The sequence below is a fragment of the Xenia sp. Carnegie-2017 genome, unplaced genomic scaffold (genome assembly GCF_021976095.1).
Source record: "Xenia sp. Carnegie-2017 unplaced genomic scaffold, XeniaSp_v1 HiC_scaffold_24, whole genome shotgun sequence".
NCBI lineage: Eukaryota > Metazoa > Cnidaria > Anthozoa > Malacalcyonacea > Xeniidae > Xenia > Xenia sp. Carnegie-2017.
Genome location: NW_025813487.1, coordinates 6,190,740 through 6,212,702, shown reverse-complemented (window position 1 = coordinate 6,212,702; position 21,963 = coordinate 6,190,740). Strand labels below are relative to the sequence as shown.

General features: G+C 32.5%; 1 protein-coding gene and 2 long non-coding RNA genes across 5 annotated transcripts; 2 read left to right on the top strand and 1 right to left on the bottom strand.

The window, feature by feature from the left end:
* Window positions 1-878: 878 nt before the first annotated feature.
* On the bottom strand, window positions 879-5,631 carry LOC124450407. Of its 3 annotated transcripts, none has more exons than XR_006949964.1 (2): window positions 5,566-5,631; window positions 879-1,009 (listed from the first exon to the last, which is right to left on the bottom strand). It is a non-coding gene; the product is annotated as an uncharacterized LOC124450407 (long non-coding RNA). The 3 variants fall into 3 exon arrangements; XR_006949966.1 differs by lacking the exon at window positions 5,566-5,631 and adding an exon at window positions 5,080-5,131; XR_006949965.1 differs by lacking the exon at window positions 5,566-5,631 and adding an exon at window positions 3,457-3,486.
* A 4,760-nt stretch (window positions 5,632-10,391) lies between these two features.
* Window positions 10,392-18,150, top strand: LOC124452021. The gene is made up of 5 exons (XM_047002616.1): window positions 10,392-10,430; window positions 10,512-10,580; window positions 11,554-11,678; window positions 14,760-18,104; window positions 18,143-18,150. Exons 3-5 carry the CDS (start codon window positions 11,654-11,656, stop codon window positions 18,148-18,150), a joined length of 3,378 nt encoding a protein of 1,125 aa, XP_046858572.1. The 5' UTR covers window positions 10,392-10,430; window positions 10,512-10,580; window positions 11,554-11,653.
* A 2-nt stretch (window positions 18,151-18,152) lies between these two features.
* On the top strand, window positions 18,153-20,857 carry LOC124450410. The gene is made up of 2 exons (XR_006949969.1): window positions 18,153-18,482; window positions 19,846-20,857. It is a non-coding gene; the product is annotated as an uncharacterized LOC124450410 (long non-coding RNA).
* Window positions 20,858-21,963: the final 1,106 nt, after the last annotated feature.

Sequence of the window (21,963 nt, the reverse complement as noted above, 5' to 3'; positions counted from 1 at the left end):
TTTAAAAAATTTTCATCTTTATTATGAATATCAGAAAAGACAGATAGAAGTTCTCGACATTCTTCATTGTTCATACCATGACTAACTGAAATGTGTTTATTTAGATTTCCATCTGGTGGTACAGCATCTGTATTTTGGACAGTTACAATAATTTGACCATTTTTCCAGCTATGATCACCAACTTGAGGTAATAATGGATAAATTTTATAAAGTTCAACCACGTTATCTACAACAATCCACCATGTTTGCCATGATTTCAGTTGCTGTGTCAGCAATAATTGAAAATCTTTAATTTTATCTTCGCTAGAATATTTTCAATGACAGTTTTATCATCATTGCAAAGTTTTATTCATTTTTAGTGTCATCAATCATTTCATTCGTCTGGCTAATTGTTTACCACAGCCAGGATTACCAGAAATATAGTAATATGTTAGTTCATTATTGTTAGTACTGCGCAAGTTATTGAGATCTGCTGTGATTTGATTAAGTAACTCTGTATTTGGTTTTGCAAGGAAGTACTTGAAAAGAATTAAACTTGTTTCTTTGACTTTTTTTCATTAATTTCATTAAATGAAAATCCTAGATCTTTAAACGACTTTTCAATATCACAAAGCATCATTTGAAATTTGTTATCAGAAACTTTTCCTTTGTTTTCATGGATAAAGTTGTTTCTGATAACACGAAGTTTATCCACAGCAGCCTTAGATTTTGGGTCTAGTTTTGTTCCAACTGAGTTGGAAAACAAAATTGCTGCAAATAATGTCGTACAATCCCACTTACTGGTGTCACCATGCTGAAATTTTGTTATAATATGTTTGTCATGAGGTTTCTTCTTTGTTTTTTCAATATAGAACAACTTCATACCACTGACGTTTGTATTTTCCCATTCTCCGAGAGATTTTTTGTAATAAGTGTTCCACTTTTGGATAAAAAGATCAGCAAGTTTCTTTGTAACATCAGTAAGTATTTCTTGCAAATAGAAGTTATTAATTTTTTCTCTTGACTGCATCTAAGGGTCATAAAATTATTGATATCAACATAAATTGGTTCTTTAATTAGAGTTTATAGACAACTAAAATTGTTGAAGATCAAACATAGCTACGTAATGTTACAGTTTTATTTGTACGTATAAATGAATATCGTGGATGGCAGCTGAAAATAACGAATTTGGACATTTTAGTTTTCCTGCATTTAGGCATTTGGCTACATTATGGTGATGGCGTTGCCTGGATTTAGCGAGTGGGGGCACAAAATTTGTACCACATCCGTCGCTAGCAAAATGGCCCTCAAAATTGCTTCTGCACTGGGAAAGTTTCGAAATATTAATCACAACATGAATAGGTTCAATTTTTTAGCTTCCCAGTTAAACCTTGGCGGATTTGTACATTCTTCGTGTTATAACGTTGCGTAGATTGATTATTGATTTTAATGAAATGTCTTCATATTATAATACTTCCAGAATTGCAGTGTTTCATGAGCCTTAATGTTAGTCATTTCTATATTTGTACGTTTGTGTCTACAAGTTTGAGTCTACGAGTATACTTTTCCACGATCTCATACAAGTTTTATGATTTGGTGTAATGTGGCTCATGACATGCATCACAGTATTATTATTCTTCCTTGCCTACTAGATATTTGAATTATTGTAGAATTATTGTTTTAATTTTTTCATTTTCAAGGAATTAAAGTCTTCACCACTTGGCTAACAACCCTGAAAGGGTAAATGCAACGCAAACTAGTCTACACAGCTAATAGAATGCTTCTCTTTACAAAAAAGTTGTGCGAGTTCAGTAAGAGCTACATTAATGCCATGTGCTTCTTTTTCAATTTCGAATGATCCATATGAAAACTCTTATCTAAAATTTAAATGGATGACACTTAAGAGGCACAGCCAATTTTTAGGGGGGTACGTGCCCCTTCCCTGGTCCCACTTTAGCGACGCCCCTGCATATTGGAATGAGGATGGAGATACTGAGTTATATCATCACTTAGGTAGGTGTTTAACAATTTGTCTAACGGACACACAAAGTTTGTGCAGGCAGTCTACTTGAATACAATGACTACTTAGTCAGCTCTACAATAAAAATACGTATGAAGCAGAGTGAATTTAGCGTTTGCATTTAAAAACAATTACTATTTATTATAAAAGATCTGATTATTTTCTAGAATTAATTGTAAAGAGCAACCATGAGAAATTTTTCAAGTGTTCTTCCTTTTCAATAAAAAAAGTCATGTAAAATATTTGCATGTCATGTAAGTCATGTTTTATAGAAAAAACAACCAATAATTCATCCTAGTTATGTAGAATGCAGATTGAGACTGTGTGCAGGCGAACATTTAAAAAACAAATTAATTACACGCTGTAAAATGTTATGGTAAATTCTGTTATTACCATTTTATAGTATTTTGCATGTAATCGACATGTAAATTTCATGTAAATGCCACAAAATGTACAATTTACTTATTGTGTTTATTTGCATGCATTTAAAGTATCTTTAAACATCCCTAACGCTTGAAATGTTTTGGAAAAGTTAGAAAATGACAAAAAAGCTCAAAAAATTTGTCTTACATTTACACCAACAAAACAGTACCACGTGTCTGTTTTTAACAAAAATATTGGGTGTGGCATAGCCTTATTGGAGAGAAGTGAAAGGACCCCCAGAAGTTTGAGTGACTGTCGGGCATTTGAGCTTAACTCCATGGGGTCGTTTGCATAGGCAATTTATGAAAAGATAAAAAGACGTCTAGTGAATTAGGTTATATGGAAGAGATGGAGCATGAAAGAAAAGGCTTAAGTAAAGGGCGTTAGCTCACTTGCAATCTACGTACACTACGCACACAGATTAAACTTAGCAATCGAGAAATCACTCTTAGATGTTGACCTATTGCAAATAAAGTACACTTCAATCTATTTACACGTTTTTGAAAGAAAGAAACCCTTTGTGGTCACATAACCTTTTTGGTGATGAGAATTGTAACAGCAACCAAAGCTTACACTTCAATCCCAATGGGAAACCAGGTGTTTGTGTCGTTACAAAGCCATCAATGCAGTTATTCGACAAGTAGAGATTATTAACAAAGCGTTGGTTCTATTAACAAAACATTAGAATTCAAAAACATCACTTTAAGCGAATTTTATAACTAGATTCTGCTTTAAAGTAAATGGTTTGAGCCCGGGAGCATCGTTACATGTTTGTAAATGTAGATCGTCCAGGTTGGTATAGTCCTGAGAAGGGCTGTTTTTGTTGTTGTTGACTTACGTTTTATACATTTACAAACATGTAACGATGCTCCCGGGCTCAAACCATTTACTTTATTACGATCATTTGGACGACAGAGCAAACAACTTGGTAACGACAACATACGTTTTGCAAGCGACGTCAGACGCATACGCCAACAACTCTGGTTCAACCACCGCTGCAAGGACGTAAAAACCAGATAACAAATACGGCTAACCTGACGTTTACTCCTCCATTGACTCTGAAGATGTCTACCACTAAGGTTGTCGAAACGCCAGCCAACAACAACAAAAACAGTCCTTCTCAGGACTATACCAACGTGAACGATCTACATTTACAAACATGTATAGATTCTGCTTTGTTTTTCTAAAATTAAATTGTGAAACGTCTCAAATATCCATATTTACAAAATAGCATTATGGATGTTATCAGTGTTTGTAAACAGCCCACAGAGCCTTTTTTGCTCTTCAATGTTGCCGTAACGACAAAAATTCTGATAGTGTGTGGCAAATGGCGGGAAACATAAAGTTATCAGAGACACAAAATTTTTATTCAAATATGCAACTGCACCAAGAATTCACTATCTTAGAAGACGCCTTTAAGCTTTGTTTGAGAATAATATAATAATAATAGTATGACAGATATTGCTTATCGTGCATTGAGTGAACACTTATTTTGTTCCTTTGGTGGACAAAGATATCTTGTTTACCATTGGTTACGTAGTGTTAAATGACAACCCAGCAGAATTTTTCCCAAACAAACCTTACCGAAGTTTACATTTTTTCTAACTATCCGTGATGTATGAGTCATAAGTGTTAATACATACACCAACAAAGCAGAACAAGAAACAAATGCAACTAAGAATGATAACGACCAATATGGCTTAAAAATCATCAATTTTGTGTCAATATTAATGAATTTTACGTTGATTTCAATTAAAATTTATCAAAGATAATTGTTTTCAGTTGATCATGCATACGATATTCTGCAAGAGATCCCAATAAGAAGTAAAAAAAATGTTGTTCTTCTTAAAGATAGTCAGGTCAGAAAAATTAAAATCATTCCTCATTTATGATATGCATAACTGATTCTGTGACGTATCATTATTTTGACACATCCTGTTGATTTTTACACCTGTTGTATGAATAAGATTTGAAATGAATACTTAATTAACTAAATCGTATTGCTAGTGATGATGCTGTAAAGTTCATTGTTTTCCAACGTTAAATTATCTAAAATTTATTTGTAATTGTTTAAAAACCCCCATCAAAATCAACAAATCCTAACACGGTTTTTAATATGCATATGAAAACATGTGACTTGGACGAGTCACATGTTTTCATGTGCATATTAAAAACCGTGTTAGGATTAATATATTATATATATACTCTGATAATGGCTTTGGAATAAAGTCGAAACACGGTGCCATCCAGTAAAACTGCTATAGTGGCAAAAATCTCTCGTCCATACGGAGTTTAAAAGAGATTTGACTCGTCTCCAATCCCTGTGGGCTTGGTAGCTCAACAGGTAGAGCGGCGGACTAGTATCCAAAGGTGCGAGTTCAAATCTCGTCCAAGTCACATGTTTTCATGTGCATATTAAAAACCGTAATATATTATAAAATCAACAAATGTTATTCATATCAAAAATGCCTTTCAACAAAGTCACAGAAAGAACACAAAAGTAAAGATCGTAATCTGTAGCAACTAATTGTTCCATAGTTACCTAACGCGAAATTTGCGAAATATAAAGATCTAGATAATAAACTTCCAACTCTCCTTCGATGTAAATATTCTGGTCCTATATTCACTATAATATTAATGGTTGTACGTTGACATACCATCTAAATTGACCAAAGATCTTAAAGATCTTGTTGACTGTTTTGGTTGACGATTCTTAATATGTTTAAAAGAAGATTTGTAACTTGTATTAGACTTAAGAAATAAATGAAAAAAGTAAAATGTTATACACGTCTTGATAAAAGCCATGTTAGAAAAAGTAAAATTATCGCACATATTGACATGCATACTTAACATTCTTTGACGTGTCATTATTTTGACTCATCTTGTCAATTTGTAGCTTCTGCATACATCTAATATTTAAAATAAACTTTTGGAATGTGTAGTTTATGTTAATGTGAGAAAGGTCAGTACTTTCCAATAGTAAAATGTTCATATTAAATTACCGTTTGTTTAAAAATTCCATTAAAATTGACAAGTGTTGTCCGTATAACACATGCATATAGTACTGAAATTATTAATATAAGTCATTTGTGACACATTACATAAAAACAAACCATTACAGGTAGAATTTAAAATCAACATACCTTCACAAATTAAGAAACATTAAAGACGACACATCCAACTACATGATGCCTTTGCTTCTGCTTGATAATAAAGAAATTGTTATGTTCACTAAATGTTCAATGTTAATCACCTGCTGATTTTATTGTAAGATATTGATTTTTGTTCATACCCAATAGAATATGAAATGCAAATTTTTTATTTTAGCTATGACTGAAGCAAACACAAAGAAGCTTTGACTTGGAAGCTTTATGCTAATAAACCTTTCACAGTTCACTATTATTTATTTCAATTAGTGAACATCCTGACTTAAATGCAAATTAACTAAAATAATCATAAAGGAAGACGTGGCAGTTAGCCTTTTACAAGTAAGATAGCTCAAAAGTTAAAGATTTATAATTTAGGAAGTTAAGGAAATTGAAAGACAGAGCTTCTCTGAAATTGTCAGCGTTCCAACTTTGTGGTCAATGAAGTTTTGTCATTTTGTAAACTTCTGACCCGGATAAACAAGTAATTTGATCAGGGGCGTGAGAAGCAATTATAAGTTGGTGGGCTGTAGATTTTAGCGGCCGTCTTTATTTAAAAAGGGAATTTCAGAGTAATTAATCTCAAGTCTCTAATTTTGTATAGTTTTGTCACATCTCAGTAATCAGAGATACTTCAAACTGGACTTGACAGTTTATCATGGAAAGTTTTGTCATTTTGTAAACTTTCGACGCAAACAAAAATTTTAAATAGTCTATCCTACAACAAGTTTAACAATTATAGACCAGAAAAAAATCACGTGTACAGTCAGGGGCGGATCTAGGATTTTTCAAACATCAGTCATAAAACGTCGGAGGCGCTCCGCACCTGGGGTCTGAGGCATTCTCCCCTGAGAAATTACCTTTTTCAGAATAATAATCTAACCAATGAAAAATGGTTTTGGTCATAGGCGTACAGATTCTTACATCTTTTACACAATTTTGAGTCAACTCTCATAAAAATTATGTCCACCAATTTTTCATTGGTTTTCTTATTACAATGTTTTGTTGTCCATTTTTATTGCTTTCATCACTTTTGTTGACTTCTTGACACACTCCCTTTTTTAGCAAGAAAAACTGTGTCAGGACTGTAGGATGATTGTTAATTTGGAGATCATATTATATATGCATAATATAGGCTACATGTGCTAAGTTCCTTTGAAAACCATTGTTGTCTAGGGATCATTACATCCAAATGTTTATGTCACCCCAACCACAGTATAGAGAATATACAGTAGGACCACTTTCTGTGCAACTTACTGCTGGATATATAATTATATTACTGGGTGTAGTTTGCCAGCTCAGTGCACCTATTGGTCAAAAAATGGTAGTGTCTGACTGCCACTATGGTAATCAATTGCGAAACAAGATATGTATGGCACAAAAATATTCAATGCAATCTACTGTATGTTCTCTATAAAATTGTACTATATGTTCCTATAACTGTGCCCCAATTACATTAAGTCTTCCTTAGTTCGTAAGTCGTGAATGAAGTAGTAGTCCAAATAATTTACACCTGCTCATTTTTTTTCTCATAATAGCTTCTAAACAATGATAGTGGTTATGAATTTTTAAAGAATAAATTTTCAGTGGTGTAGCTAGAGTGATAAAATGTTTAGTCTTTCTATGTACGTTTTTATATTCTTTTACTGTGAAAATAATAGACATTTTACCTTTTAAGTCTTAAAGTGTCCCTTCCACCAAAAAATATTTCATCAATATCAAATCTGTCGATGATTTTAAGCCTCGTCATGGCCTACTCAAATTACACGGCCTGATATCTTGCCATAGCAAGGCCAAAAATGCAAGGCCATTGAATTTTCCGGCGGTGCTCTTCGAAATTTTGATCTTCTTCCTTCAAAATTGTTCATTGACCTTACTTTATGGTATAATCTTGTAGCTAGAAGTCTAGCGATCGTTTCATGAGTTTATTGGCTGAAATTGGTTCATTTTTCGCCGAGAAATCATAGTTTATAAATTGGTGCGATCGGCGGTTGTTTTGTTTACGCGCTCGTCTTCGTTCGAAGATTTTAGCTCTTAAATCTATCGTGGATTATCTATATTTGGTATCTACGTGTTCTGGTACTCTCCTCTACATTTCTACAAGATTTTTGGAGTCGAATTGTATATATTTTTTCTTTTATTTACGAAAATCGTCAAACCCAGAATTATAGCGATGGTGCTTCCTATTTTCAACGGCGTTCTTCCTACTCCAACTACGCATAAATTGGAAATCTTGGTATCGGTTCTTCTCCATCCTGGGACATCAATATAAACAATAAATCGATCAAACTTAAAATAGAATGCTATGTTGAAAAGAACAATAACAGTTCTCATGAATTCCCTAAATCTCTACTTAACATACTATCAGCCTACAACCTTGTACAACCTACCTGGTCCTCCTCCTTTGCTGAAGAGAAACTTGTAAAAAACGCTGAACACGTCATTTTCAAGGCTCTGAATTTCAGAGCCTTGAAAATGACGTGTTCAGCGTTTTAGAGCAATAAAAAATGTGTTTTGCGGGCATCGTTTTTGCGTAAAAAAAACACATATTGCTTACGTTGTTTTCAAAAAAAATGAAGTGAACAATACTTCAATGTTTTGCCAAATATTTAGGCTCATTATCATACCAAATATATGGCTCATTAGCATGTCTAGGAACGTAAAATTTATTTTACAATAATGCTATTCAAAAACAGATATAGTCTTTAAAAATTTCTACCAAGTTGTCAGGCATAGACCCCCCTAAAGACCCCCATTTAAACCTCTATGTATTGAGTTAAGTTAGAAATTTGGTACTACAAGTGACAGTTCATAGATATAGAAAAGCTCAGACTTCAAACCATGCAAGTTTATTGTAACCCTTTACCCATCTCCACATCAGTGCCAGCAAATTCACCTTTTGAGAAAAAACTCAAAATTTTTTTCTGCCAAAGATTAAGCAAAAATTATCAGAGTGAAAATTTGCAGTTAAGGACAGCTTAATGCCATAAATGTTTATTAGGCATTTCACTAAACTATTGTCTCCTGTAAGTATATGCAATGTGTGCTATATAGCAATCACTAGTAGCATTGCATTTGCAAATACAAACAGAATGTAACCAACATGTCTTTAATTACATAATTACATGAATGTTAAAATTGGTTCATGTGTCATGCTTACTGGTTATGATAAATATCTTTTCATATGATCAAAGCTCGTTTAAACGTAAATCTGAAATAATTTAGTTTAGAAATTATAATGATCATCAGAAAAATTACTTAGTGATCTTGAAAAATACTTTGCTGTTTTGCCAAATTTCAAGGTTTATCTACATACATAGAAAGGCATTTTTACTTTATAGAAAATGCTTTTCATACATCAATAGCCCTTTGGAATTTATGGCAAACAATCTGGTATGAGCCGTAGATTGACAGACCTTTACATCTATACATGAGGTGTTCAGTTAGAAAAGGGGACAATATAATAAAGTAAATAATAGTATGGCGCCTAATGGCTAAAGATTTTTTGTTCATTGAAATATATTTGCAGGAATGTAGGATTTCGCTGCCATATAACGGCCACGATTCCCCAAGCACTAAAGAAATCATAGCCAAAAGTCCTCCGGCAACAACAATTTTAAAAGCATCAATCTGTTTACCATACGCCATATTAACATAAATCGCATCACACACTCGCATAAATTGTCTTTGATATATTACATTCATGCATACACTTCACTTGTCCTTTACATACGATTTTGGATGTAAATTTCTGCTGATAAAACTCAAAACAATGTTGGCTTTCTTTTGAACATCAATGACTGAAATGTCGCTCGCGAGATCGTCTTTGCCAAGCAATTACATATTATCCATAAATTTTTCACCCTCTTGAAAAAATTCACAGTTTGGACAGCAGCATTCATGTCAATATATGAATTTGTAAAAGATTTCCATAAATTCCATCTGCTTGTAGTTTAGTTTCTATCATGCTTATAAAAATTACTATAAAACGATCAAACATTCAATTTAGACAGTGAGCTTGACTATGTTAGTTCAGTTGGCTATCAATCGAAATCCGTGAAACCAATCACAATAAAACAAAAATTCAAATGAACCACTTGTAAGATAGCAATTGGACTCCCTTATACGTCCGGCCACCCCTATTATCAGTCGAGACCATTCCAGACTGTCCACTGATCTGGCCATTGACCAATAAAATAAGCGTTTTTGGCGTTGATAGACTCCTTTATCCGTCAAACCAGTCAAGCCACCCCGCTTATCAGTCGGTTATTCCAGGTCAATTAAAATTCAACTGATCTGGTTACCAACGAGATATTCATTGGATTAGTCATTAGTTTTCAATAATAAATTAAGCTGGATTTTTATAACGAAGTAAATGCGATAATAAAGTAAGAATAATTAATGAATTTTTAATTAATATGAATAGGTAATTTTTGAATTTCAAACATCAGACGCGCGACGGATTTAACGTACTCCAGATCCGCCCCTGATTCACAGTCTCGAAACTCGTGTCTTAATCATTGGTATTCAAATCCCGTTTTAAATATGTGATTCTCTATTCCTGAGTTGAAACTTGTGAAACTTATAAGATTTAGCATTAGTTCTTTGGAATTTGACTAATCTCAATGTTATTATGTACTCTGCATGAGGTTCTTATTTATGTATTTTTATTTTTATAACAATTGTTTTTAGTCAATGATGTATACTTAGTTATATAACTAGAATGTTCTATATAGATGTCATCAATGTTTTATTAGACTGTTTGTTGAAGGAGATCCTGACTCACTCTTCATTTTCGTTCGCTATTTAAATGTGTTTATGTAACAAAACTTACATGGATGAAAGATTGATGTAACAATAAGGTATGAATTATGATCACCATTTTTTAACTAATATGTATGTGGTCGCGTTGTTTATATTAAATCTCTCATCCGTTTGTTTAGTATGTGACATGTTAAGAACTAAAGCAGGCATAATTCTGTTCACACGGTTGTCTTACTTCTAAAACGAAGGTAATTTTAGAAAAATTAAGCAATATTTTAGAACTACATTACCGACATAACAAATTAGCTAAAGCAGTATCTCGATAAAGTATGGCTAAATATGCATGAGAAATCATATCTAAATTGATATACCAATTTTCTAACTATTGACAATAAGCTGCATGGTAAAGGAAAGCAGAACCTTTTCAAAAGTATGGGAGAGATGTAATAGCATACTTGTCTATGGAAAAAATGGGAATCTCTTAAAATTTATGTAGGGGGGGGGGTAGAATGTCCAATCATGCATCACCTCCCTTTTTTGCCGACGCCACATTTGACTAATTGCTGTGTGTCGAACAAAATGTTGTTAATTTTCTTGAGCAAGCCATTCATTTTTAAAAAAAGAACATTTATAAAATAAGCAAAAGTTAAACATAGGGAGAATGTATTTACACAGAGAAAGAACACAACCGAATCTATTTTTCAATTTTTGTGAAATTATACTTTTGATCATATTTGTTTAACAGTTTTAAGGTTTGCTTTCATTGCATCCTTTACTGTTGTATCTACAGTGTTTTTATTGATCATAAGTAATTATAATTGCGTGCAGTTGATGTTTGCCACGTATTCATAATTTACAATAGCTTATTCAATAACAAAGCTTTTTTATAATATGAATTGACTTGTGCAAGAATATACAAGTATGTAATTTTTTATTAATGAAGGGAAAAAGTCCATACACAGTTTCGAAAATCATGTCTTAATCATTGGCATTCAAATCCTTTCTTAGATAGGTGATTCTCTATTACTGAGTTATAACTTGTGAAAGTTTATAAGATTTAGCATTAGTCCTTTCAATGTTATTATGTACTCTGCATGAGGTTCTTATTTATGTATTTTAATTTCTATGACAATTGTTTTTAGTCAGTGATGTATACTTAGTTATATAACTAAAATGTTCTACATAGATGTCATCAATGTTTTATTATACTGTTTGTTGAAGGAGATCCTGACTCACTTTTCATCTTCGTTCGCTATTTAAATGTGTTTATATAACAAAACTTACATGGATGAAATATTGATGTAACAATAAGGTATCAATTATGATCACCATTTTTAAACTGAAATGTATGTGTTCGTCTACTTATTCAATTTATTTCAGTAATTTTTAGTATAATGTGCTACATATATATGTAGCAAGACACTTAATTTTGCAAAGATGAGCATTTATACACATTCATCATCCTTCACCCATAAACATTCAGCCTTCACCATTACAAAATACACAGGTAGTTCAAAATCAAACATTTTATTGTAAGAATTATACATTAAAATTATCTAACAGCTAACCAAGCTACAGGAACATTGTATTAAATGGGTAAGCACAACAACTTACAAAAGGAATGATATCGGAATCATGTGGGATATTCACGATGAATTATATACCAACACTGCCAATAAGTTTATTGACATGGATTAAGGCAACATCTATCACATAATTTTGTTAGCTGTTTACACATGTCTGATAAGAAGTAGGGGCATCGTTATGTGACTTTACTTTTACCAATAAATATACTAGCTTCATGTTTAGATATTTGATTCATTTATATTATTTTTCATGCATACAACCTTTGTGCTTACTTTGTACATGCCATGATGACATTTAGAATTCCAACAAACGAACGAATGACTAATAATAAAGCCTTTATAGTTGCTCGACCACAAAAATCAACTACTTTGCTTCATTATTTTATATACTTCGTGTTTTAATACAATAGAAAGCAGTGAAAGGTTTTACTGAGCTACATTTAGGTACATTTTTGTAGTATTATATTTATAAATTTGACCTCAGTTTAATGACACGTTTATTTTTATTTTTCCTAACCATCAAAACTCATTTGGACAATGCTTTCTCGTATTAATTTAAGACTAGATACTTAATCAAAGAATTTATCTTTACTATCTTCAAAAGGTTAGGCAAATTGTAATTCGGTTGTCGCGTAATAATATTTCTTAGCTCACACATATTAACGCAAGCGATCACAAATATCAATTTTATCCTTCCAGTGACCGGTACTAGCAACCCTATACATAGTAGAATGTACTGTCTGTCTGGTATATAGTCCAATTCGGGTTGGGATGAAACACGTATGTGGGGATAAAACTCGGATAAGGGGATTAAACACGAATCTTCTTAAAATTTTACTTCTGTTCATTTGGTGGTGTTTAGCAAAATTATCATGAAAATGTTTTGCATCGTGTTCTTTGGTTTAAGTTGTTCCATGTGCCAAATTGTAGGAAAGTAAAACAAAAATGTTTTAAAACATCAATCAAAAAATGCTTCGCAAAAACTTATTTTACATGTGAATATAGTCAGCATACAAGCTCTGTACCAAGGACATTATCTATACATTGTTTTTCTGCCTGAAAAAGTGACCCTATGTCTCAAGTTGCAGGTTAAATGTAGCGGGTAAAATGAAGTGGAATTGCACTTTTAAAAGTAAATGTTCGTAAAAAAAGTTTATGTTGAATTCTCGGGGATTCTTTATTTCTGTCTATGCATACTTGAATGTGCATTATGTTCTCTAAGAATCAACGTTCTCTGCTGTTAACACTAAAATATATTCTTAGCGCTGAAAATTCATGACTTGCATTTGTTATGCACTTATGCCCGTTCACACGATCCTATTTGTCCTATCTGATTGTTTCGGTTCCGACTTTAATTTGGTTACTTGCTCAAACGGTCGGATAATTTTGTTGATGTTTATGTTCATTGAGATATTTTTATTTGTGTTATCCAGAACATTTATCGATATGTTTTTCTTATTTTCACCTTGTCTACTTGTCTTTCTCAAATCTATGTAATTTGACTAGTCAGTTTTCTAATAGGCATTTTATCTTGTGAGTCTTAAAGTGTCCCTTCCACCAAAATTTTTTTTTTAGCTATATCAGATCTGTCGATGATTTTAAGCCTCGTTGAGGGAAAAATTTTGAATTTGGTCAAATCGTTTGATTTTTTAAAAGCGTTAAATTCACTAAAATCGTATATTCTTGTGAACCATGTCCATGATAATGAGGAGTCTGAAACTAGCTAATTTTCTGACGTCATCCAAGGTACTTGTGTTACACGAGTCGTGTATTCAATTGCCATAAAGTCAATGCTGGCTGAGGCACAAAATAAGTCTATAAGCGTCTAAAAGCATTGCCTTTGCACTAGTAAAAGCAGAAGAAAGGTAAATAGTTGCGTTGCAGCCAATTGTACGAATGAGTCAAGCCTTTGCTCTCGTATGAGTCTTCACACTATGCCTTATAATGATAAAAGGCACGAGGCCAAGCGAAAACGGAGTATCTGCACTTAAAAGCAAAGCGCGTATTTGTGCCTTCTAGTGCTTCAACACTTTGTTTGGCTAGATTAAAACCAGAGGATTTGGAGCGTCAGTTTCGCAGTTTGCCGAATCAAAAGAATGCTAAATTTTCAGGCCTTAAAAAAGATGAGATTAGAATTTGTGTCTTTCCGACCATCCTTGCTTTGGAGTCAAAATCCGAATTATTATCGCGCAAGTTTCATTGCTTTCCGACTTTTCTGTCACGTACCCGGAATAAAGTTTTTGTCTGAATTATCAGACTGAACACTCAATTCTGATTTTGATTCACCGCTTCCTTCGCAAGACATAATTTTCTCAAATATTATAATTAAACATCGTGAAAAAACGTATATGTTTAATATAAGCTAAATATGCCCGAATGCTGACTATATTGGATGACGTCAAAATACCTTCTAGTGCCAGCTCCTTTTGTATTATAGAAATCTACGGCGTTGGGACAAAAATACACAACTTCAAGATGCCATAAAGCTTGTTGATTTGACCAAATTTTGGAAATGTATTTTTTAGAAAGGCCTAAAATCATAGACGGCTTCACGAAGCCTGGATAGCATTATTCGTCGGATAGTACAATTTTCAAACTTGTAGAAAAAGGCGTTCATATTTTCGAGGGGAAACAAATTCTGTAATCTTAGAAGCAATATTTTATTTCAATGATTCTTCAGTTCAAATCACATATTATTCTCTTTTAAGAGATTTTACAAAAGTTCAAAACAAGCTGCCATCTAATGATTAAAACCATTCTGCCTTCATGCAACCGGCCGCAGATTTTCTTTTATAATCACAATGAATTTATACCATGGAAGTTTTACCTACTTTTTTTCAGCAAACATTAACATGGAGACTGTCTTGGGCTCTAAAAAGAAAACTAATGGTTTTAAGTTGATGAGATTAATTGTTGATGTTGGTGGAGAAGCTTTAAGAATAACATTGAGGAAACAACTGTCAGGTACTGATTTATTTAATGTTTTAAATGATCCCGAAAATGCACAACTACTTTCAAGTTTAAAGAATAGACAAATCCGTCCACATCAGTGGGATCAACTGTATCCAGATCCTCCAATATTACCAAATGAAAATAAGTTAGACATTACTTTACTTTGTATTCTCCTACGTAATATTTGTGGTTTAAAACCACCTCGTGATCCAATATGGGAAAACATGCCTAATGTCACTGATTATTCAATTGAAGCTGATATTACCCGTATCAGGTTATTTCGTAATGGTCGTTTTGCTCACTTACCTAACACTTCAGTAAGCTTTGATGACTTTGAAAAATTTTGGGTGGAAATAAGGGAACCATTAGTTCGTTTAGGAATAAGTCAGAAAGAAATAGATAGATTGAAAAATGAGTTGTTTGGTAATGAAGAATGTGAAAGAATTTTAAGAGAATGGGATAAATTAAAGAGTGATTTAGAAGTTCTAAAATCCGATCACAAAGAAATTATGAATACCTTAGCATTGGTAGGAGATGATATTAATAGAATCAAAGCTTGTGGACATGGAGTTACTTCTGTTTCAGAAGAAGATGTTTTGACAAAAAACCTTGTTAGCTGTAACTTTGAAAGTGAAATTAAGCATCATTATGAAAAATACTTAAATGGAACACGTGAATGGGTTTTTAAAGAGTTTTTAGATTGGTTTGAAGACGATACTTTTCAAAATCGTGCATTTGTTATTTCTGCTGTTGCTGGTATGGGTAAGTCTGTAATTGCAGCTACTTTATGTAAACGCTATCCTCAATATTTGACTTCAGTTCATTTCTTTCAACACAACAACAGTCGTTACAGTAAAGCCAATGTACTTCTTCAATCTTTAGCGATGCAAATTAGTCGTAATTTTCCTGCTTACAAACAACTTCTTGTGAAAAAACTTTCAGGTCAACTCTCTGAGCCTTTGAATAGCATGAATGTTGAAGGATTATTTTCCCTTCTTTTTACTGAGTTGTTTTCTAATATCTCAGAACTTCCCAAGCGAATGTTAGTTGTGCTGGATGCTCTTGATGAATGTGGTTATCCAGAAAGAGATGACCTTGCTAACTTGATTGCTAATCACTTGCACAAACTTCCGCATTGTTTTCGCTTTGTAATTACCACGAGACCTAACGAAATTTCTTTAAATAAGTTCGAAAAATTAAATCCTCTGTTCATTAACTGCAGCGATAAACGCAATTTAGACGATATTGAATTTTTGATTGAAGAAAGAATTGGCTCTACTGACAGCCTTTCTGATGTTAAAAACAGTTTGGCAGAAAAGGCTGACGGACTTATGTTGCTTGCATCGCTTCTTACCAATGAAGTCAAAAATCAGTATTTGTTGAAAGGCTCCATACCAAAAGATCTCAATGAATATTACGAAATTTGCTTAACACGATTAAGTAAGGAATTAGATTCGTTTAAAATCAGTAACGAAAAGTTTCAGTCAATTTTAAATTCTTTGGCTGTTGCTAAAGAACCTCTTCCTTGGAAAATTATCGATGACGTTCTTTGTTTGAATTCGAATCGCATATCATTTAGTGTTAGAAAAATTATCTCTTGTTTGTTTGTTACCAATGAGGAAGGATGTGTTTCGTTTTTTCACAAATCCTTAAATGATTGGTTGTTGGATGATCGAAAACATAATTACTCAGTAAAAACTTCTTGTGGTCATCGACTTGTTTTAGAATTTTGTTTAAAATCTTTGGATAACCTCAAAGCTGAAGGTGTAAACTATGACGTCATTAAACGTGCGTCAGTGAAGTATTCAGTCAAGTATTGGTTGCTTCATTTACTTGATATTTCTGATAATGATTATATCGTTGAAAATGTTGGTAAATATCTTGTTGACTTGGAAGTTTTAGTTGCTTCTATGTTGGTTGACACTGGTCGTACTTTTGAAAATTTTAAATTATTCATCGCACATGATGTGTACTTTCTTATTTCTGAGGACATTCGATTGTTATTTAATGAAGTTTATTCTGTAATGACGTACTCTAAGCCTATTGGCAATAAAGCAATTTTTTTGCAAAACGTTGCCAACGACGTCAAAGATCTGTCGTCTCAAGCGACCACAATGCTTCAAACACGTTTCAAAGATTTACCATATCTAGAGTACAGAGACACGGGTTTTGTAAAGGCTCGATTGTTACGTTTAAATCAAAATTTGATTTCTGTTGATGTTTCACGAAATCATGATTACGTCGTCTGTGGTTATTATGGATTCGTCGTGCAACTTTTTTCATTGATAACAAGCCGATGTTTATGGATAAAAAATATTGCTGGTCAGTTTAAGGAATATGAAGAGGGAAAATTTAGCGTTGTCTTTCACCCATTCGAAGATTTGATTTTTGCTTCCCAGCTTAATAACATATTAGATATTAATGGTATAATTTCCTCCAGTCCGTTCCATTGTGATGATTCTACTTCTGAGTTCTTTACCAACAAATGTTTTTCTAAGGATAAGTACATAATGGTCACTAGTTACAAAGATACTTTGACAGTATGGGACGTTGAGAAAGGTGAGAAGAACCGCAGTATTAGATGTAATAATGTGACCTCACTGTGTTTTTCTAATTCTGGAAGATATTTGTGTGTTATTGAGGAAAGAAAAGAGGTTCAAATACTTGATGTAGCGAATAATTATGAAACATTCGTTTACGACGATCATTTACCGCCTAGTTTTTCAAGTAAGTTGTTCACTGTTGGTCTTCATTCTTGGTGTTGTTGTTGGGATCCTCTTTTTCGGATAAAACCTTTCATTGTAAATCCCACTCGTGAGAAACTTCCTGATGTAGATCCTGATTTCGAAACTTCGTTTTTTCCTCTCGATCCTTTCGATGACAACAGATCAAGCTTTCCCTTTCATGAGTTATTTATGTATTATTTTATTTTGAATAACGACAATGTACTTTTCTTTAATTACGGACTTGTATTTTATCTTTATTCAATACCGCGTGTATGTTTAACTATGACTTACAGTTTAAGTATCCAAAAATTTTGCTCAAATGGAAAATATCTGTATCGGAGCAATGAAGAAAATTCAAGGGTAATTATATACAATCTCAACACATTTGACTTTGTTGTCAAGGAATGTTTTGTTAGAGACATGGTTGCTGTAGAAAATGGGGTTATTCTTCTAACGGCAAAAAATGTTCCTGAGCTTTGGAATGATGATTTGACAAAACTTGTTTATAGTTTTGATGAACTAAAAGGTACAAACAAAATTTTTGAGGTGAGTGATGTATCATTTTCCTGTCAAAAAACTGATTCTTTTGTGTTTTTCAATGTTAAAAACAAGCGAAAAGAAATATCAGTGAATTTTAATAATTATCGAAATGTGCACGTGTTTGCATGTAGCTCTAAGTATCACGTGTTCGCTGAAGTTGAATTGAAGGATCAGATAATTTGCTGTATGTGGCATGAAGACAAACTTGTTAATGGTTGGGATGACGTAATTAAGGAGGAAATAACCAATTTGATCGCCGACAAAGACGATGGAGAGTACATGCGTGATAATACTCCCTCTATAAATTACGCTGCTTTTGCGCCTTTAGCAGATAAATTATTAATAGGTGAGATGCGCAGGTATGTGAAAGTATTTGATGTTAAAAACATACAAATTATTTATAGTTGTACTGAGGTTTTTATGGTGTCAAAATTTTTCTTTGTTGATGATAGGTATATAATTAGTCGTAGCTTAATTTTCTTACATTTGATTGATTTGAAATATTTTAAAATTGTAGATTCATTTCTCCGGCAATTGAGTATAGAACGAAATACTTTTTATTACTGTCGTAAACGCAAACTTGCTTTAACTTTTTCTTCCTCGAAGGTCCCCCTAGAATGCTTAAAAATCATCTGGCCACGAAAATAAATTTGGTCTTTGATGATAAAATTTCTCACCATTTTGGATAATGACTATATTATCTTTAAGAAAATCTTGTTCGGTTTTTTCATGATTCCTATCATTGTTGACATTTCAATTAATGTCTGTTTGCGTATGATTTCATGAAACGACCTTTGTCTAAGTTTGATTCTTCTGTACAGAGACCGCAGTGTACGATAATGTCAACATTGAGAGAGATCATGTATAAAAGCTGAAGTTAATCAATTAAAGATGAATATTCAAGGACAATAAAGACAAAGCATAAACACAAATGATTTCGTGTCTAAGATAATAATTTTCCTTGCACAAGAAAATAATTTTATTCACTTTCATCTTATCACACAAACATATAAAATGCAAAGTATTCTTAGTTATTGTACCATTGGTTATATTTTGTTTATATCTACACCATGTAAACATATAATTTTCATGCAAATGTTTCAGTGTAGGATGGTTTTAATATTGCACGTTTTTCGGTACTCTTTTACACCAAAAACATGTTGTTACTAATTAAATCAATACTATCTTGCACTGAAATAATTTCTTAATACTTTTTAATTATTGCATTTTGATATACAAAATATCTATTTCTTAAGTTGTTAAGAGAGAAAAAAACAGCCCAATTGTTACTTCTGTTATATGAATATTTTCATCTTTATCAATTTGAAAAACGTAAATTTATAATACAACAATGGTACCTTTGCTAATTTTTTCAAGAAAAACTAAAAATTTGGCTGTCTTTCTAACTGACTGTTAAAAAGTAAATCGTAAACTTCACAAGAAAATGACTTCATGATGGACGCTAATTATCGTGATAAAAAATTTGACCATTGTGATTGAACACTCCAAACGGTATAAACAGGAAAAGTTAACAAAAGTCAAAGAAAGTTTTGCAGTGTAGAGAGACGGAAAACAAACGACAATGTTGCATATGGAATGATGTTTAATGACAAGTTTTTAACTTTTCGAAAAATCGATGTCAGAGATTCATAACGTTTAAACAGTTTTACTTTAAAAATCAATACTTTATGGAAATTGTTTTTTAACAGCATCAAGTCAAGCATCAGTGGACATATTGCAAGTTACTTTAGCAAAGTTTGATATGTTTATCGCTTGTCTATAAAATTCCATCGTGTACTCTATATTCAAACGATAATACAAGAAAGAGAAGCTTTATTTCAGGAAGTGACGTAATGAAAGATATGAAAAATTTATGTACAATGGTTCTCTGTGGATTTATTGTTGTACATTGTAACGTCACCAGGTCACGTGTTCATTGAAATGTCATCTGTTGTTAATAGTGGAAGATATGAACTTTTACATTTTTAACTGTTCACTTTGTTCACTTTTTATAAAACTTAAGCGTGAAAATTATCATCTCATGTGGACGTTTTGATGTGAACATAACGCATAAGTAATCATGAGAGTGAATAAAAAGAATTCGATTTTACTACATTGTGGCTATTGGAGATGGCTAAAGGGATTTCTTTGCTGCGTCTATAATTGAAGCTGCTTCTTGATGCACACTGTCATTGTGAATACCATAACATTCGATTGCTTTTGCGCATGCTCTGTAATATATATTTACTTGAATGATACTATAACATTTGTGATATGAATTAAGATCTTGACAGCAACATGTCATGAAAATTCAAAGCAAAAGTCAACTATGGATGGTTGTAGAATAAAAGTGATCAGTTTAGTTCATATGAATGGTCAATAAATCATTTACAACAAAAATGACTTTAACTTTAAAGAACTACATCAAGTTACGAGAAGGAGAAGTTTGGAAAATTTTATCGTCTTTCTCTTTCAAGATGTGATATTTCTAGATCCACTGTGTTGTATTTTTTATGTAGTGAACAATTTTAAATCATTCAATTTTATTTCTTATTGTTGTGCACATAACTACGTATTTTGAATAGATATCTTTTATAACAACTCATAAACGGACATCTACCGTAAGCAGACATTAGGTCGTGGTCTCAAGGATGTCGTTTTACGAGTAGCTAAACTGTATAAAAACTTTTCGTTTTTATTCATTATATTTGCGTTTCTTGATTTTCGATTTACGTTTCTTGATTTTCAATTTTAAATAAATAAATCCTAGATAACTCAACACCAATTTTTGGACTAAAAGTAATTTGCCAAATGCCATGGAAAGAATGACATCACTCGTGCTTTAAAAAAGGAGTTGTCGTATCTTGAATTCAAAAATACCAATTTTGAAAAACAGCATTGAATAGTCGTAATAACTTTCACTCAACATTTAGTAAAATTTTTTGGTAACTGTCGTCTTGAAAAGCAAGTTAAAAAATACCCACATTGTATCAAAACAGATTATTTGCAGTTGGCATTTTAGAGTCTTGCTGGGATTCATTCATTTAGCACTTATAATAAATTATTTAGGGGAAACTTTCTTTTTTTTTCGTGGTGTTTTGTTGAACTCTTTTTAAGGCGTAGTAACATAGTTTTATATACTATTAGTGTGTATGTTATTGGAGGAAATAATCGTACAAATATATTTTCTGCAGACGTGTTACAATATATGTGCGTTGATTTATATCGTGTCTTCAATAATTTTCATATTTGTTCACTACACCAAACCTATATTGAGACTCTGGGGAAATTAGGCTCATTATTACCCGAGGGAGAGTACATAAAATGTTTTGTTGTAGCTAAAGGAAAAAATATCATAGATTTCGACAGCTCTTCAATAAAGTCAACATCTTTATGGGGAAATTCCCGGCGACATTTCTTTGCAAAATCCTAAGGGTAACCACAGAATATTAAATCGACTTCGGAGTGTTTTCTGAATCCTATTTTGCTATTAATAGTTGATTTTTGCTGCTTAATAAGCTCGAGAAACGTTATTTAGTTTTCGGCTTGGTGGCTGTTTTATTCGTTATGATATTAAAATGAGCGGGCAACAATTTGTTATATGTTTCCCTTGCAGGAAATCTTGCAATTATTTCAAGTCATGTGACTGCGAATGAACCAATTACATTTAACATACACAGCCCCGATATAACAATGCAATTTATTGCTGCTAAGAATAGGGGGAAATTTTAAAAGAGTTTGTTTTGATCTTTCACATTATATCTCATACATATACCTTCAATAGATCACAACCCGCTTTGGCTGTCTCTTTCATTGTGTTGTATAAT

What these genes read in the sequence shown, in the direction of transcription:
- LOC124452021 (XM_047002616.1), top strand. Translation starts at nt 11,654, where the DNA reads ATGATCACCATTTTTAAACTGAAAT. An exon ending in CACCATTTTTAAACTGAAAT is followed by an intron (nt 11,679 to 14,759) that starts GTATGTGTTCGT and finishes ACTTTTTTTCAG; the next exon opens with CAAACATTAACATGGAGACT.